The 13,320-nt window shown below is 42.9% G+C and overlaps 1 protein-coding gene across 3 annotated transcripts in view; it reads right to left on the minus strand.

The window, feature by feature from the left end:
- LOC119962749 (probable E3 ubiquitin-protein ligase HERC1) overlaps positions 1-13,320 on the minus strand; it is a 594,360-nt gene that overhangs the window by 425,879 nt on the left and 155,161 nt on the right. For all 3 annotated transcript variants that reach the window (XM_038790765.1, XM_038790766.1, XM_038790764.1), the window contains 2 exons: positions 12,575-12,686; positions 6,092-6,218 (listed from right to left, as the gene is read on the minus strand). In XM_038790765.1, the coding sequence (XP_038646693.1) occupies positions 6,092-6,218; positions 12,575-12,686 (239 nt within the window). The remainder of the gene's footprint in view (positions 1-6,091; positions 6,219-12,574; positions 12,687-13,320) is intronic.

The following is a 13,320-nucleotide window of genomic DNA, read 5'->3' on the forward strand; positions in this document are numbered from 1 at the left end:
TACTTTGCACAAAAAAGCAAAAGACAATAATGATAAACATTAATGACGTAGAATGAAAAATGTTCCACGTAGACCCACTCGTAGATTCCCTGGTTCACAGGTTGACCTCTTGAAACTCAGTTGAGTGACTTTCTTTGCCGGTCTTTCTTTTCCCATCTCTATTTTTCTTCTAGCTTGCTTGTACACTAATTATTCTGTCTCTTTTTTTCCTTCTTTCCTTCTCTGCAGGAGAGAAGCGGGTCACGTTTTCCAATTCAGGGTTTGAGAAGATTTTGGATCGAGGCATTCGCAACTCTATACCTGCGCTCTACCACTTCATTGCCTTTGCTGCGGCAATAGAAAATAAAATGGGGTGTGATATAAAATGAGCAGTCAATTCTCTGTTGTTCATTTTATTCCATCTGTCAGGAAAACAAGGAATTAAAATATTTTTATTTTGCTAATATACTGTCATTTTCCACATGTACTGGAAAACAGGCTGGTGGAGTTTTTAAAAATTAATTTAGGGGATGTGGGGGTCGCTGGTTAGGTCAGCATTTATTGCCCATTCCTAGTTGCCCTTCAGAAGGTGGTGGTGAGTTGCCTTCGTGAACCATTGCAGTCTTTGAGGTGTAGCTACACACACTGTGCTGTTCCAGGACGTTGCCCCTGTGACAGTGAAGGAACGGCGATATATTTCTAAGTCAGGGTGGTGAGTGCCTTGGAGGGGAACCTCCAAGTGGTGGGATTCCCAGGTATCATTTAGGTTGGTATCATCACCGGTACAGTCTTGGAGGACTGAAGGGCCTGTTCCTGTGCTGTATTGCTGTTTGTTCTTCTTTGTTCTTTGTATCTGCTACTCTTGTCCTTCTAGATGGCTGCGGTCATAGGTTTGGAAGGTGCTGTCTAAGGAACCTTGGTGAGTTACTGCAGTACATCTTGTAGATGGTACACACAGCTGCCAATGTTCGTCGGTGATGGAGGGTTTGAATGTTTGAGGAAGGGAAAGCAATCAAGCGGGCTGTAAGTCCTCGATGGTGTCAAACGTCTTGAGTGTTGTTGGAGCTGCACTCATGCAAGTGGAGAGTATTCCATTAAAATCCTGACTTGTGCCTTCTAGATGGTGGACAGACTTTAGGAGGTCAGAAGGCGAGTTACTCACTGTAGGATTCCTAGTCTTTGACTTGCCCTAGTAGCCACAGTATTAATATGGCTAGTCCAGTTCAGTTTCTGATCAATGATAACACCCAAACTTTTGACTGTGCGGGATTCAGCAATGGTAATGGCATTGAATGTCATGGGGTGGTGGTTAGATCCTCTCTTGTAGAAGATAGTCATTACCTGGCACTTGTGTGGCACGAACATAACTTGCCAGCCTAAGCCTGGATGCTGTCCAGATGTTGCTGCATTTGGACATGGACTGCTTCATTATGAGGAGTTGCGAATGGTGCTCAACATTGTGCAGTCATCCTCAAACATCCCCACTTCTGACCTTATGATGGAAAGGAGGTCACTGATGAAGCAGCTGAAGATGGTTGGGCCCAGGACACTTTCCTGAGGAACTCCCGGAGCTAAGGTGATTGACCTCCCACCATCATAACTATCTTCCATTTGTGCCAGGTATGGCTCCAACCAATGGAGAGTTTTCCCCCTCATTTCCATTGACTCCAGTTTAGCTAGTGCTCCTTGATGCCATACTCAGTCAAATGCTGTCTTCATGTCAAGGGCAGTCATTCACCTCACCTCTGGCTTTCAGCTCATTTGTCCATGTTTGAAACAAGGCTGTAATGAGGTCAGGAGTGGAGTGACCCTGGCGGAACCCAAACTGAGCACCTGTGAGCAGGTTATTGCTGAGTAAGTGCCACTTGTTATGGGCCAGGGTTTAGAAAACCCCAAAGTGTATCATGGAGTTCACCTGACCCACAACTTTTAATAGATTGTGGTATGGGGAGCACACGGCCCACTCTACAGGTGTGGTATAGCAGAAATGAAAAAGTATTTTTTTAAAGCAAAACAATGTTTATTCTATGAACTCAAGTTAACCTTTTTAAAACATAGTGAACATCTTAGCAACCATTAATTCAAATACAATCCACAAATAATACAACACTAACTAATCCTTTAAGCTTTCCTTTTAACATCTATAAGACTTAAAAAAACTTTTAAACAGAAGCACATCAGGTTAAAGTCACTACTGAGAGCAGTTATTAGTTTTAAATTACCAAAGGATCGATTTACAGCCTTTAGATTACAGAGAGAGAGACTCATACACCTTCTGGCTGTGACAGCAGCTATCCAGCTCTGAAAACGAAACTAAAAAACACTCTGCAGCAAACAGCCTAAAACAAAAGTAAAAAGCTGACAAACAGCCCAGCTCCACCCACACTCTGACATCACTGACAAACACCTTTTTCTTAAAGGTACATTTCATAAACACGCATTTCTTAAAGGTACTCTCACATGACACACTTGATAATACTGTTAATGATTCCTTCCATCACTGCTCATGGAGAGTAGACTGATAGGGCAGTAATTGGCTGGGTTGGAGGACAGTAATTGGCTTGGTTAGATTTGTCCTGTTTCTTGGGTACCAGACACAACTGGGCAATTTTCCACATTGCCAGGAAGAGGCCAGTGTTGGAACAGCTTGGCCAGGGGTGCGTCCAGTTCTGGAGTCTTCAGTACTATTGCTGGGATATTGTCAGGGCCCATAGCCTTTGCATTATCGGCATTCAGCCGTTTCTTGATATTACTATGGCTGAAGGCTTTCAATTGTGATGCTGGTGACCTCCAGAGGAGGCAGAGATGGATCATCCACTTGGCACTTCTGGCTGAAGATGGTTGCGAATGCCTCAGCCTTGTCTTTTGCTCATATGTGCTAGGCTCCTCCATCATTGAGGATGGGGATATTTGTGGAGCTTCCTCCTCCAGTGAGTTGTTTAATTGTCCACCACCAGTCATGGCTGGATGTGGCAGGATTATATAGCTTAGATCTGATGCATTTGTTGTGCAATAGCTTAGCTCTGTCTATTACTTACTGCTTATTCGGTTTGTCACACAAGTAGTCCTGTGTTTTGCTTCACCAGGTTGACACCTAATTTTTCGATATGCTCGATGTTCCTCCTGGCATACGCTCCTGCACTTTTCATTGAACCAGGGTCGATCCCCTGGCTTGGTGGTAATGGTGGAGTGGGGGATATGCCGGGCCATGAGGTTGCAGATTGTGGGTGAAAATAATTTTGGTGCTGATGATGATCCACAGTGCCTCATGGATGCCCAGTCTTTGAGTTGTAAGATCTGTTCGAAGTCTACCCCATTTAGCATGGTGGTAGTGCCATACAACATGATTGAGGGCATCCGCAATGTGAAGACGGGACTTTGTCTCCACAAGGACTGTGCAGTGGTCACTTCTACCGATGCATCTGTAACAGGCAGATTTGGGAGGATCAAAGTCAAGTATGTTTTTTCCTCTTGTTGGTTCCCTTACCACCTGCTGCAGTCCCAATCTAGCAGCTATTACCTTTAGTAGCCGGCCAGCTCGGTCTGTGATGGTACTACCGAGCCACTCTTCGTGATGGACATTGAAATCCCCCACCCAGAGTATATTCTGTGCTTTTGTCACCCTCAGTGCTTCCTCAAGTGGTGTTCAACATTGAGAAGTACTGATTCATCAGCTGATGGTGGCCGGTACGAGGTAATCAGCAAGACGTTTTCTTGCCCATGTTTGACCTGAAGCCATGAGACTTCATGTGGTCCAGAGTCGATGTTGAGGACTCCCAGGGTAATTCCCTCCCGACTGTATAACACTGTGTCGCCGCCTCTGCTGGGTCTGTCCTGTCGGTGGGATGGAAATACCCAGGAATGGTGACAGTGGTGTCTAGGACATTGTCTGGAAGATATGATTCTGTGAGTATGACTATGTCAGGCTGTTGCTTAACTAGCTGCGAGACAGCTCTCCCAACTTTGACACACGCCCCAGATGTTAGTAAGGAGACCTTTGCAAGGTCGACAGGGCTTGGTTTGCCATTGCCGTTTCCAGGACCTGGTTCAATGCTGGGTGGTCCGTCCAGTTTCATTCCTTTTTTGTTTTTGTGGTGGTTGAATACAAATGAGTAGCTTGCTAGGCCATTTCAGAGGGCATTTAAGAATCAACCACATTGTTGTGGGTCTGGAGTCATATTTAGGCCAGACCAGGTAAGGTAAGGTTGGCAGATTTTCTTCCCTAAAGGACATTAGTGAACCAGATAGGTTTTTACGACAATCGACAATGGTTTCATGGTCATCGTTAGACTTTTAATTCCAGATATTTTACAGAGTTTAAATTGCATCATCTGCCATGGTGGGATTCAAACCCAGGTCACCAGTTCATTATCCTGGGTCTCTGGATTACTAGTCCAGTGACAATACCACTATGCCATCACCACCCCTAAATTGAGGGTGATTGTTGTAGTTGGGTTAAGAGACAGAGTGGCTGCAAAGGATCTAAAACAACAGTAAGAAGTGGTTTTGATATGTTAACAAACCAAGAGGAACTTAGGGTGGAGATCAACCTCTCCACCCTGTGCCCTGGCGTGACAGGGGGACATGCTGGAATTCTTAACGCTTGAAAAGGTCAAATTTGAACTGAGGGAAGGATGGAGGGGTTCTACAACTCATGGGCATTATATTCATTATGCACTTTCGAGAATTGGATCACAGCGAACATTAGGGGGGTTGGGAGGAGGGGGACTGTATGTGTTAATGGTGACTATGGGTGATTCCTGATTCCTTTTTGTCATTTATTTATGTTAACATGCAGGCCAATGTCTGGGGTATGGTGGGAGGATGGGATCGTTGTTACTGATATGGGGATTGACATTACATTCGTTACTGATTATTGTTTATTGTTGGGTGTAAATTTGGGAGAAAATGTGAAAAAGGAGAATTAAAAAATACTTTTTAAAAACCAAGAGGAACTTGAGCAGGAATTTACATAAGGTAGAAAAATAAGTAATTTTGAAGTGGGTTGTTTTAGCACATAGGGGTACATATACAAGTTGTAAAAATTGTTAATAAGTGAAGCAATGATAGAGTAAGTGTACTTTTTAAAATGTAGGAGCTAAAGTAAAGAAATGAGTATTTCAGTTCTGGGAAAAAGGGCACTTTTGAGACACTGGATGAAAACAATAGATTATAGAGAGCTCAAAGGGAAGGAATGCATTTAAGGAAACACTGTCTTCTGAGAAATCTCACAGGTTTCAGTGTGGACAAGGCCAGACCTGGAGAACCAGCTGCTATCAGCCTCAGAGGACACCCAAGAGCAAAAGGGCCTGGTAAAATTACTGGAATTCTATAGATTTAAGGATTGTTGCCTCGTAGAAAAAATAACTTTAGCTCTGAGTGTAGTTTAAAATCTTTTGGAACTGCTTTAAAGTACTGTTAACTGTGCGCAGCCATTTTTGTATTGAAGTAATTTTTAAAATTTTGAATGAATGTTTACTTCAACGTAAAGTCAGATTGATCAGAGACATCATTCCCTGGTTACAGAACACCTCCTCGTTATATAGAAATTGCAAAAAACGTTTTGGCAGCTGTTTCAAGCTTCCCTTTGGGATTTGGGCAACTCAACATTTACAATCAGCTGGGCATTAGCACACTTCAAATGATCAATTCCAATAGTTGAGGTAACCTGCTCTGCTTTGATATTAATACAGCTGGGTGCTATTTAGCTTTTATTTGGATGACAATGGCTTGAGAAACTTGAGAAACCTGTGAAAACTCATGTGAAAACTCAAATAATGAAAGCCTAGAAAACCAACAGCATCAGGAGCTTGTGCATTACAACATTCAGAACAATAAACATTTCTACCTTTTGTCTAAATATGAAGACATTTATTATTTTTAAATGGAAAAAACACTCCTGCAAACCAACTGCATGCATTTATATAATATTTAAAAGCATTTTGCAAATGAAAATAGATGTGAAACTCAGCCATGGAGAGAATCATTAGAAGCAAAAACTAAGACTGATCTATAAGGTTAGAATCGGAAGTGCAAAAGGTACATGGGGTGGGGGGGGGAAATGTGTCAGACTACATGATACATTATTATTAACATTGAGTTAATCTTTTACCTGTTTGGGCCAAGCAGGCAGTTGCACATTTGCAGTATTGTAGACAACATTCTTTTGAGCCAGAAGTGTACTTCTAACCTTGGAGACACATTGATATACTTCCACTAGTCTCTCACTGGGTTGGCACCTGCAAAAATAGTAAGGAGCATCTGGCAAATTATTTGCTTGCCAGTGAAATTCAAAATCTTGTATAAGCCAAGAATGCAATGTAGAAAATAAGTCTGTTTAGAATCATAAAATTTACTGTGCAGAAGGAGGCCATTTGGCCCATCGAGTCTGCACCGGTCCTTGGAAAGAGCACCCGAAGCAAGTCCATGCCTCCACCCCAACCTCGTAACCCAGCAACCCTACCCAACCTTTTTTTGGACACCAAGGACAATTTAGCATGGCCAGTCCACTTAATCTGCACATCTTTGGACTGTGGGAGGAAACCGGAGCACCCGGGAGGAAACCTACGCAGACACGGGGAGAACGTGCAGACTCTGCACAGACAGTCACTCAAGCTAGGAATCGATCCTGGGACCCTGAAGCTGTGAATCAACTGTGCTAACCACTGTGATACCCAACTCCTTGTATTATGTCTGTTTATGACAGATCACTAACCAAATAAAATGAATAGGTAGAATTTTCCTATGCCCTCCATGGCAGTTATAATGGCAGGCTGGGGAGAATGCAGAGTGTGTGTGTGTGTGTATGGGGGGGGGGGGGGGGGGGGGGGGGGGGGGGGGGGGGGAGAAGAGAGAGAAGAGGAGAGAAGGGGGGGTCTGAAAAAGTGGTTTCACGCCGACATAAAATGATGGGTGGATCTTCTGCTGCTGCCCGCTACGGCCTGTTTCCATTCCCGACAAAGGCCAGCGTGTGACCGATTTGCATCCCACTAATGGGATGCAAATAAAGGCCCGACTGGAATTTCCCATCCACATCTCCTTGTCCGCAACACCAATGGGAAATCATGCTGGTCCACATCTGGATTGCCGTGGCGTGTTAAAGTTGGGATATACCTTAAGAAGGTCTGGAGCAGCCTCCAGAGTATGGGATGGAGAATGGAGGCCTTCTTCAAATGTGGATCCCGGAACAGGCAACATATGGATCGCCTAGCTCCAGGGTCTTCAAGGTCCATCTTCCAGCTTCAGAGTGTTCCTGGAAGTTCATTTTCTATCTTCAATGGTGGCTCAGTTACGCCCAGATGCCATTTAAAAATGGCGGCCAGATGGGACATGAGCCTCAAGTCCATCTTTCAGCTCACCTCGCCACGCAACAGGTCAGAAAACTCCTCATTATATTAATGTATTATAAATGAGGCCGAGGTTTCAATATATGGCACTAATTCCCGCTGACCTCGGAGGCAGAAAACACTCCCTGCCCAAGGCCCGCCACAGAGCTTACATCCCAGATGAGAAAATTTCACTCGACATTTGTTTTCTTTTATTCCTCCCGCCCTCGAGATCTTTTTTTCTTATCACTGTTTTCTTAAAACCGAAGGTTCCAGAGGGTTACGGTTCGGTGTAGCGGGTAGTGCCCCAGTGGTTCACCCAAGTTGTCATTTTTAAAAAAGAATCAGCCTGGCATATGATTGTCATTATAAAATGCTGGAAATACTGACCAACCTGAAACACGACCTGCTTCTCTTTCCACAGACACTGCCTGATTTTCTGAGTATTTACAGTATTTTATGTTTTTATTTCAGATTCCACAAACTGCAGTATTTTGCTTTTGTGTCAATATCAATAGTCTACTTGACCATAGGGCCATCATAAAAGAGCTCAACTAAAACCGATGTATTGTTTCACATTGCTATACAAGATGCTACAATCCATATAGATTCAGAAATAGCTATGATCTCTCGAAGTTAAAATTATGTTCTAAATTCATCTGCTTGCTACAAAGAGAATCAAAATTTATAACACTAAATATTAAGGTAATAACTAATCCTAATCTTTTCAGATAAGAACGTATGAGAATTTGGAGCAGCAGTATGTCACTTGACTCTTTCAGCCTGCGCCGCATTTAATAACATGGCAGATCTGATTAGAATCTCAACTTCACATTCCCACCTACCCTGAAAATATTTCATCCCCTTGCTCGTCAAGAATCTATCAATCACTGCCTTAAAAATATTCAGACTCTGCTTTCAATACCTTCTGAAGAATAGCATTGCAAAAGCTCGCGACGGCACGGTGGCGCAGTGGTTAGCACTGCTGCCTATGGCGCTGAGGACGCATGTGGAGTTTGCACATTCTTCCTGTGTTTGCATGGGTCTCACCCCCACAACCAAAACATGTGTGGGTTAGGTAGATTGGCCATGCTAAATTGCCTCTTATTGGAAAGAAATAATTGGATACTCTAAATTTATTTTTAAAATAGCACTGCAGAGGCTCATGACCTTTAGAGAAAAAAAAATTCTCATCTCTGTCCTGAATGGGCAAGTCCTTATTTTTAAAAATCTGATTCCCTAGTTCTAGGCCAATCCACAAGAGGAAACTTCCTTTCCATACCCACCCTGCCAAGACCCCCTCTGGATCTTAAATGTTTCAATCAAGTTGCCTGTTACTCTTCTAAGCTCCAGCAGATGCATGTCTAGTCTGTACAACCTTTTTTCATACAACAATCTGCCCATTATTCCAGGAGTCTTCTCCTCCATTCATTATGATCATGGCTGATCATCATGTTCAATACCCTGATCCTGCCTTCCCCCCATAATCCCTTGATCCTTTTAGCCCCAAGAGCTATATCTAATTCCTTCTTAAAATTACACAATGTTTTGGCCTCAATTAATTTGTGGTAGCGAATTCCACAGATTCACTACTCTCTGGGTGAACAAATCTTTCCTCACCTCAATCTTAAAAGGTATATCCCTTATCCTCAAACTATGGCCCCTATTTCTGGACTCCCCCGCCATCAGGAACATTCTTTCTGAATCTGCCCTGTCTAATCCTGTTTGAATTGTGTACGTTTCTATGAGATCCTCTCACTCTTTTAAACTCCAAAGAATATAATCCTAATCGACTTAGTCTCTTCTCATATGACAGTCCCGCCATCCCAGGAATCAGACTGGTAAACGATTGCTGCACTTCCTTCGTAGCAAGAACATCTTCCCTCAGAGAAGGACACCAAAACTGCAACCAATACTCCAGGTGTGGCCTTACCAATGCCCTATACATTGCAGCAAAAATCTCTATTTCTATACTCAAATCCTCTCGCTATGAAGGCCAACATACCATTTGCTTTCTTTACAGCCTGCTATACCTGAGGACATCAAGGTCTTGCTAAATATCCACCGCTCTCAATTTACACCCATTTGCTACCGAAGCGATAACTTCACATAGAACAGTACAGCACAGAACAGGCCCTTCGGCCCTCAATGTTGTGCCGAGCCATGATCACCCTACTCAAACCCACGTATCCACCCTATACCCGTAACCCAACAACCCCCCCTTAACCTTACTTTTATTAGGACACTACGGGCAATTTAGCATGGCCAATCCACCTAACCTGCACATCTTTGGACTGTGGGAGGAAACCGGAGCACCCGGAGGAAACCCACGCACACAGGGGGAGGACGTGCAGACTCCACACAGACAGTGACCCAGCCGGGAATCGAACCTGGGACCCTGGAGCTGTGAAGCATTTATGCTAACCACCATGCTACCCTGCTGCCCCAAATAAATCAACATTATAGTGCCATGCATGTGCCCACTCACTCAGCCTGTCCGAATTCCACTGAAGTATCTCTGCATCTGCCTCACAGCTCACCCTCCCACCCAACTTCGTATCATCCTCAAATTTGGAGAAGCTGTCTCTCTCTTAAATGCTAACTGCCTGCTATTTCTGTGAGACTACAGTGAAAACCATTACAAGCTGAAAGGAGAGATAACATCCATTTTAAAGTCTAGACTGGAAAAGAAACTAACTAGAAAATGTCCATCTGAAGCAAAGACTCTTTGTTTCTTTTACTCTTTTAATTTTACTGTTCTTTTACTCATTTATTTTACTCTTTTACTTTTGCTTGCTCGGCACAACATCGAGGGCCGAAGGGCCTGTTCTGTGCTGTACTGTTCTATGTTCTATTATTTTACACCCCGCTTTTCCATGTGTGTGTCTGTGTGTGTGAATATATATGAAAGAGGGTGGGGCAAGTTAAAAGGGGGATTCAGTTAGAGATAAGATAGTACTTAATCAGTTGTATCTATTGCCTATTTAATTATAGTTACAGTTAAAAATAAAAAGTAAATTATGTTTAAATTTACAAACCTGGTGACTGTAGTTATTGGACCCAGGTATTTTAAAACAAAAGTTAATTTCAACCGTGTTGGGACTCTGGGTCAAGTGGGGCTGGAATTGACCACACACTGGCTTGGTGTCGTAATAAAGCTTTCTATTAGCTTTCTTAGTTGCTTGCTGTGCCTGTATAGTAGCCTTTTGTGATTCATATACCAGACTAGCCAGATCCTTCTGCATCGCAGAGCTCTACAACCTCTCACCATTAAGATAAAATGTTTATTTTTTATTCTTCCCGTCAAAATGGACAATTTCACATTTTCCCACATTATACTCCATTTACCAGATTTTGGTGTATTGCTTCTATTTCACATTTTAGGGATGGCAAAGTGGTTAGCACAGCAGCCTCACAGCTCCAGTGATCCCGGTTCAATTCCAGCCTTGGGTCACTATCTGTGCGGAGTTTGCATTTTCTCCCCATGACTGCGTGGATTTCCTCCGGGTGCTCCAGTTTCCTCCCACAGTCCAAAGATGTGCATGTTAGGTGGATTGGCTATGCTAAATTGTCCCTTTGTGTATAAGGTGAATCATGACTTTCCTATTTTGAGTACTGCCGATCTATTACGTATCTTTATCCTATTTTTCTATCCAACTGTATTAATACCTACGGAGAGAAGGGAGCCAAAACCTTTCTAGGCTGGATAACTCTTTGTCAAAGCGGACTTTGGCAAAGCAGGCTTTGACGAAGGGTCGTCCAGACTCGGAATTTTAGCTCCCTTCTCTCTCCACATATGCTGTCAGATCTACTGTCATAGTCCAGTATTTTCTGTGTTTGTTTCATAAGATCACAAGAACTAGGAGCAGGAGTAGGCCATATGGCCCCTCGAGCCTGCTCCGCCATTCAATGAGATCACGGCTGATCTTTTGTGGACTCAGCTCCACTTTCTAGCCCGAACACCATAAGCCGTAATCCCTTTATTCTTCAAGAAACTATCAATCTTTATCTTAAAAACATGTAATGAAGGAACCTCAACTGCTTCACTGGGCAAGGAATCCCATAGATTCACAACCCTTTGGGTGAAGAAGTTCCTCCTAAACTAAGTCCTAAATCTACTTCCTCTTATTTTGAGGTTATGCCCCCTAGTTCTGCTTTCATCCGCCAGTGGGAACAACCTGCCCGCATCTATCCTATCTATTCCCTTCAAAATGTTATATATTTCTATAAGATTCCCCCCTCATCCTTCTAAATTCCAATGAGTATAGTCCCAGTCTACTCAATCTCTCCTCGTAATCCAACGCCTTCAGTTCTGGGATTAACCTCGTGAATCTCCTCTGCACACCCTCCAGCGCCAGTACATCCTTTCTCAGGTAAGGAGACTAAAACTGAACACAATACTCCAGGTGTGGCCTCACTAACACCTTATACAATTGCAGCATAACCTCCCTCGTCTTAAACTCCATCCCTCTAGCAATGAAGCTCAAAATTCCATTTGCCTTCTTAATCACCTGTTGCACCTGTAAACCAACTTTTTGCGACTCATGAACTAGCACACACGGGTCTCTGTGCACAGTAGCGTGTTTTAATACTTTATCATTTAAATAATAATCCCTTTTGCTGTTATTCCTACCAAAATGGATAACCTCATATTTGTCAACATTGTATTCCATCTGCCAGACCCTAGGCCATTCACTGAACCTATCCAAATCCCTCTGCAGACTTCCGGTATCCTCTGCACTTTTTGCTTTACCACTCATCTTAGTGACGTCTGCAAACTTGAACACATTGCACTTGGTCCTCAACTCCAAATCATCTATGTATGGATAGATGACACGGATCCCTGAGGGTCACCACTAGCTACTGACTGCCAACCAAAGAAACACCCATTAATCCCCACTCTTTGCTTTCTAATTCCAGCATCTGAAATAATTTGCATTCATGTACTATTACCTACTTCTTTACTGTGACTTTTGCAGCATTCATTTTAAATTACCTGCTAATCTATTCTCACACACTCTTCCCCCCCCCCCCCCCCCCCCCCCCCACTCCCCCCCCCCCCCCCCCCACTCTTGCTTCCTTTTTCAATTCTCCTCTGTATTCAGCTTGGTTCTTTACTGTATTGTGAACGAACCATTTATCAAAAGCCTCCTTTTTCTGTTTCATTCTAATCTCTATTCCTTTCGTCAAACAGGGAACTTCAAATTTGATTCCCTTTCTTTTCCCCTTGTATGAATGTGTTTAATATTCCTGACATTTACTTAAATTACCGGTCATCTTTGCAAGCCTCTTGAAATAATCCTGTGTGCTTCAGTAATACGGCAAGGACAAATCGAGATACTGTGTCCAACAAATGGTCTCCGCTCGTACTATGCTCCCATTCTGAAACAAAACAATTCAAAACGATTTTGAATGTATGCAGATATACTACTTACATAATCCTGCACTTATAACACTCACCTTACTATTAATCAAGCAAATTGTCAAAATACAGCTTTTATTTTCCAGCTTTCATGGTAAATTTATTATGCTAACCTAAAAATCCAATTTCAATTTATCATGTCAGGATTTAACCTCAAGGGACAGGATTTTAACTGCTAACGAAGAGTGGGGGTGGCCGTGGGTGGCATGGGGATTAAATCTACAGTGCAAGAGGCCATTCGGCACCAACCTCCCGAAAGAGCACCATACCTAGGCCAATTCCTCCACCGTATTCCCATAACCACAAATAACCTGAACATCTTTGGACCATACAATCTTGCATGAATAAAAATAAAAAATATTTTTCAGTTACAGCTGTTTTATTATCATGCCAATTTGATTGATCTTTCTCATTTTAAACAGGGTGCATTGATGCAGGAGCGGAGTCAGCATGAAAGAGTAATTAATTCCAACATTTGAGAATTCATGTCAGCAGAGGCATGGCCATTAAATTGAAGTATTTTGAAATCATATGGTTTGCTTTTCATGTGTCCTCTATACACTGAAAAAAGAGTTCTGATTTTTTTTCCCCAAA

The sequence above is a fragment of the Scyliorhinus canicula genome, chromosome 3 (assembly GCF_902713615.1).
Source record: "Scyliorhinus canicula chromosome 3, sScyCan1.1, whole genome shotgun sequence".
In the NCBI taxonomy this organism is placed as follows: Eukaryota; Metazoa; Chordata; class Chondrichthyes; order Carcharhiniformes; family Scyliorhinidae; genus Scyliorhinus; species Scyliorhinus canicula.